General features: G+C 44.8%; 1 protein-coding gene across 1 annotated transcript in view; it reads left to right on the forward strand.

Moving 5' to 3' along the window:
* The first annotated feature begins 6 nt into the window (after nucleotides 1-6).
* Nucleotides 7-5150, forward strand: part of GNPTAB (N-acetylglucosamine-1-phosphate transferase alpha and beta subunits) — a 102268-nt gene continuing 97124 nt past the window's right edge. Inside the window, exon 1 of the mRNA XM_019515372.1 lies at nucleotides 7-166. Coding sequence (XP_019370917.1) covers nucleotides 50-166 — 117 coding nt within the window. The 5' untranslated portion in view covers nucleotides 7-49. The remainder of the gene's footprint in view (nucleotides 167-5150) is intronic.

The raw sequence follows: 5150 nt of genomic DNA on the forward strand, positions 1-5150 counted from the left end.
TCGGTTGGGCTGTGCATGGCGGCGGCGCGGCGGTGAGCGCGGGCCGGCCATGCTGCTGAAGCTCCTGCAGAGGCAGACCTACACGTGCCTGTCTCACCGCTACGGGCCCTGCCTCTGCCTCGGCGGCGTCGTGCTGATGATCGTCTCCGCCCTGCAGTTTGGGGAGGTCGGTACCGCCCGGTGCCCCCACTGCCCGTGTGTGTGTGTGTGTATGTAGGGGGGTGTATTTGTGTGCGCTGTGCCCTAGTCCCACCCCCTTTGCCCCGTGTGTGTGTATTTGTGTGCGGTGTGTGTCCTAGTTCCACCCCCTTTGCCCCAGGCACGTGCCTGGCTTCTACTTGCACTGCCCCGCCCAGGCTGGGGGGTTCCCCCTCTGTGCTCTGGTTTCCTCCTGGCAGGACCAGGCCCAGTAGCCGGTGGTTGTGCTGTGCCCCAGGGTAGCCTGTGTTCAGGCGTCCACCTGCCAGGACCACAGCAGCCCCGAAGGAGAGGCATAGCTTGGCCGGTGTGGGCAGGAAGTGTGTGTGCGGCGCAGAGGCTAGCCAGAGTGGATTTATAGATCAGGAGGGAGGGAGGCAGAGAGTGCCAGCTTTCATGGGCTGAAGCTTGCTTCGTTGGATGCCACGGAAGGGCCTGCCACAGCCTGTGGATGGGCTTTGAGGGGGAAGGTCTGGCTCCGCAGCCTCCAACCTGGCTCCTGTGCCTCTGCGGCACCTGCACAGACCCACCCCCTGTCCTGTGCGGTGCCTGTCTTCCATGCTGGACCTGGGCGCTCATCTCTCACTCATGGCACTGTGTCTACCACTGCTCCTGTAACGTTCGTGCCCCATCCTATCCTGCTTGCAGCCCTTCAGTGCCACAGGGGTTCCCTCCTTCCCAGGCATTTCTCACTCTCCCAAGTGTTCCTGTTCCCTTTCTGGCCTTTCCTCCCTGACACTGCAAGGGGCACACAATAAGGGTTTCCAAAATACTAAATGGCAAAGAGAATGTCATTAGAGCTTGATTGTTTATTCTCTCTCGCCAGACAAGATCTAGGGGGTCACAGAATGAAACTAGTAGTTTAAAACTAACAGAAGGAAGTTTTTTGTTTTTTTGTTTTTTTCACACAGCATGTAATTAAAGTGTGAAACTCATTGCTACCAGATGTTGTGGAAGCCAACAGTTTAGCCAGATTCAAAAAAGGATTAAACAAATTCTTGGAGGAAAGGGGCATCAGTAGTTGTTGAGCACACGAGTTAGGGGTATAGCCTCTGAATCAGAACTTACTGCACCTTAATGTTGGAGGCTGCAGGCGAGAGAGGAATGGTGGGGAAAAAAACCCTGGTCATACCCAGTTCACTCTCCCTTTCAGCATCCGCTGTCTACCACTGTGCCCCAAGACACTGGGCAAGATGGACCTATGGTTGCAAAGAAGGCTAATGGCATACTGGGCTGCATCAGTAGGAGCATTGCCAGTAGGTCTAGGGAGGTAATTATCCCCCTCTATTCAGCACTGGTGAGACCACATCTGGAGTATTATGTCCAGTTTTGGGCACCCCACTATAGAAAGCATGTGAACAAATTAGACAGAGTATTAGACAGGGCACTAGACTTCTGAGGAGAGGCTGAGGGAACTGGGCTTATTTAGTCTGGAGAAGAGAAGACTGAGGGGGATTTAATAGCTGAAGGGGAGTTTCGAAAGAGAATGGAGCTAGATTGTTCCTTGTGGGGACACATGACAGAACAAGGAGCAACAGTCTCAAGTTGCAGCAAGGGAAGGTTAGGTTAGATATTAGGAAGAATTTTCTTACTAGGAGGGTAGTGAAGCAGTGGAACAGGTTACCCGTAGAGGTGGTGGAATCTCCATCCTTGCAGGTTTTTAAGACTCAGCTAGACAAAGCTTTGGCTGGGATGATCTAGTGGGGGATGGTCCTACTTTGAGCCAGGGGTTGGACTAGATGACCTCCTGAGGTTCCTTCCAACCCTAGTTTCTGTGATACTATGATATAATTAGATCCAGTAAATCGCAATTCGTATGTTCTTATGTTCGAACCTTTTCCATTTTCTGTTGAAACAGCTGTGCTTGTGGGCAATGGGAAGTGGAATTCCAGTGTATTTGGTAGCTCTTTGGAATACAGGGCTTAGTATGAAGCGTACATGGGATCCTCTCAGCTAAACAGTGTACCAGACTTGTGTAATTGCAGAACAGTTGTTGGAATTCTGGGTCATACTCAATGAGATGGTCATGTTTCATTTTATTTTTGGTATCTTACTGAGCTATTTATAGGGCCCGCTTATGTCCCCAATTACATTTGTGCAACCCACTGAAGTCACCTCAGTGAAAGTGTAAGCTAAAGCCTGGTTTGGTTCTACATATGCTGCCTCCATTCTTTAAAAAAAAAAGGGGGGGGGGTCTGATAGCCCACTTACGGAGCTTTTATTTGGCAGCTAGCTTGAATGCATTCTTTTGAATGCGGTAAAAAAGCAATTAAGTGATTATTACTTTTCTCCGTGTGTATGTCATGTTGCTTGTAGTTTAATTGTGTCCAGAGGTCTCATGTGAGGTCAGGGTCCTCTTCATTAAGCATGTTACAAACACACAACCTTGTAGTCACCAAAAAAACCCCCCTTTTTTTCTTTAAGAGTTAGGTAACATTTTAGCTAAGAAGGCCCCCACTGAAAATTTACTTTGAGCAAGTGGCAGTTGTTTAAAACAAGAAGTGCTTTGTCAATACAGATATCATTGTGTTCATTTGTTTAAAAAACATCAGTCCAGATACAGCCATGGTGAGATGTCCCCTGCCTAAACAAAGTATATTTAGACTTAGTGGACAAGTGGGGGACAGAGAGAGAGATGAAGCAGCTTGACCAGTCAGGCAGACCTTTGTCAGTAGTAGTTTATTAGCAGCTTTCACTAAACAATACAATAACATTACAATAAAACTATATACGACTAATAGACAGTATGGTGTAGGATCTCTCATCGCTATTTTTGAAGACTGGGACAATTCTATTTTCTTTCCATTATTAGGATAGATGTCTTCTAAAATAATTATATTAATTTTTTTCAACGTTGGACGCCACAAGTCAATAAAGCCCTTGCAGATTTCTTGGGAAGAAAGACAAAACTTTCCATTACTCAGTTAGCATCGCTTATGATATTACTAAGCAGAATTTTGTTAGATTCTGCCTGCTTTATAAATTGGTTTACTTTTTGTTTTAATTTGATAACAAAATAAAGTGAAGGAAAAGATGTATGATGACTTTTATATTATTAGCAACAAAAAATGAATCATCTCTCTGGGAGGGATGCAGTTCTTGTTGCCTGAGATCTTGTGATATGATGACCACAGTTTAAAGGGCGGGGAAGCACTCCTCATGTATGCTGTGACTTATATTTTAAGCATGCTTAGCATCTCCTGACTGGACCCACCATTTGACTAGCACTCCTGCATTATGAAAACAATTTTGACTGCTCTTTAATATTTTGAGCCAAAATGCCCCGGGGATTTTTGAAAATCTTCAGGTTGCTTCAGCCTAGTAACACGTACAATTTAGATTTGGTTTGCATTTGTAGGTACTACGAGGTTTGGATTTGTAGGTACTGCGGAAAAAAATGCTGCTCTTTTTCTGATTCATGCCAAAGATAGACTACAAATACTAACTGGCAAGAGCAAAAGCCCTTCAAATCCAGCCTGGACAGCAGAGGGCCTGGGTAGAATCCGTATGCTTGTTTTCTTCTGTAATGTCCTCCCTAGCTCTTCAACTGATGTATCACTATCATTTTTTTAACTGAGCAGATTGATCTGAGTTCTTTTTTGAGCTTTGGGCAAGCTGCTTTTGAATAGCAAATTGTTACTAGAATAAGGAGAATCAGAATATGGGTTGTACATATGCAAATAATTCAGTTCAGAGTGTTTATGAAAATATTGTGTGTATCTGTGTCTCATAAGAGTTCAACAGAGTAAAAAAAACCACACAAACTTTGGAAAATGACACCTGCAAGAGAAGGAGCTCTGAGATGTAGTAATCCAGAAGGATCAGAGAGAGCACTGGGCTGCAAAAGCAAAATACAAATACCATGAAATTTTACAGATCACAGTTGTTTGGCAGTTTTTTGACGGTACCTTGCTATCCATTTGTAGGGTTTTTAGGAAATGTATCTGGATATTTATCAAAGACTGTTTCTAGATGTGAAGTGCATAAAAAAAGTAAAAGGAAATGCATAAAAAAAGTTTGAACTGCTAAGTTGTGGGGTGCTGGAATTCTGTCATGTCCTTTTAAAGCAGTATCTTTAAGTAACATTAAATTTCCTTTCTTAAGGAATTGACCAGCAGTTTTGCAATATATGTGTTCCAATGTCCATTGTAACTCTCTTGGAGATGATAAAATCATATCTCAGAGTAAACTAAAGTGTTGCACATGTTTGCAATGATAAAGCAAACACCTAGATTTTTCTGATAATAAATAAAAAATAATCAGTAGTAAGATGAAAAAGAATAATTCTTTTTAATGGAGGAAGATATGTGGGGAGACAGAAGAAAAGCAAGGGCAACATTGGACCCCTGCTAAACCAGATGGGACAATTGACAACTGACACCTAGGAAAAAGCCAACCTATTAAATGGGTACTTTGCGTCGGTCTTTCATCAGTCCCACAAGACCCCCCTGCCCCACTATGGGACAGGGAGATCCCCTGCCTTCCATCAATGCTGACCTCATGAAGGAACACCTTGAGAGACTGGACATCTTCAAGTCAGCTGGCCCAGACAGTTTACACCCTAGGGTACTCAAGGAGCTGGTGAGCATCATAGCCCAGCCCCTGGCACGGATTTTTGAGAACTCCTGGTGCTATGGTGAAGTGCCTGAAGACTGGAAGAAGGCCAATGTGGTGCCTATCTTCAAGAAGGGGAGGAAAGTGGATCCAGCAAACTACAGGCCTATCAGCCTGACCTCTATCCTGGAGAACATCTTGGAAAATATTATTAAAGAGGCCATTCTTAACAGACTAGCCGACAGCAACATCCTGAGGGATAGCCAGCGTGGGTTTGTTGTGGGTAGGTCTCGCTTGACCAATCTTATTTCCTTTTACAACCAGGTGACCTGTCACCTGGATGAGGGAGAGGAGATTGATGTCATATATCTTGACTTCAAAAAAGCCTTCGATCTGGT

The sequence above is a fragment of the Gavialis gangeticus genome, unplaced genomic scaffold, assembly GCF_001723915.1.
Source record: "Gavialis gangeticus isolate Ggan-Ray unplaced genomic scaffold, GavGan_comp1, whole genome shotgun sequence".
In the NCBI taxonomy this organism is placed as follows: Eukaryota; Metazoa; Chordata; order Crocodylia; family Gavialidae; genus Gavialis; species Gavialis gangeticus.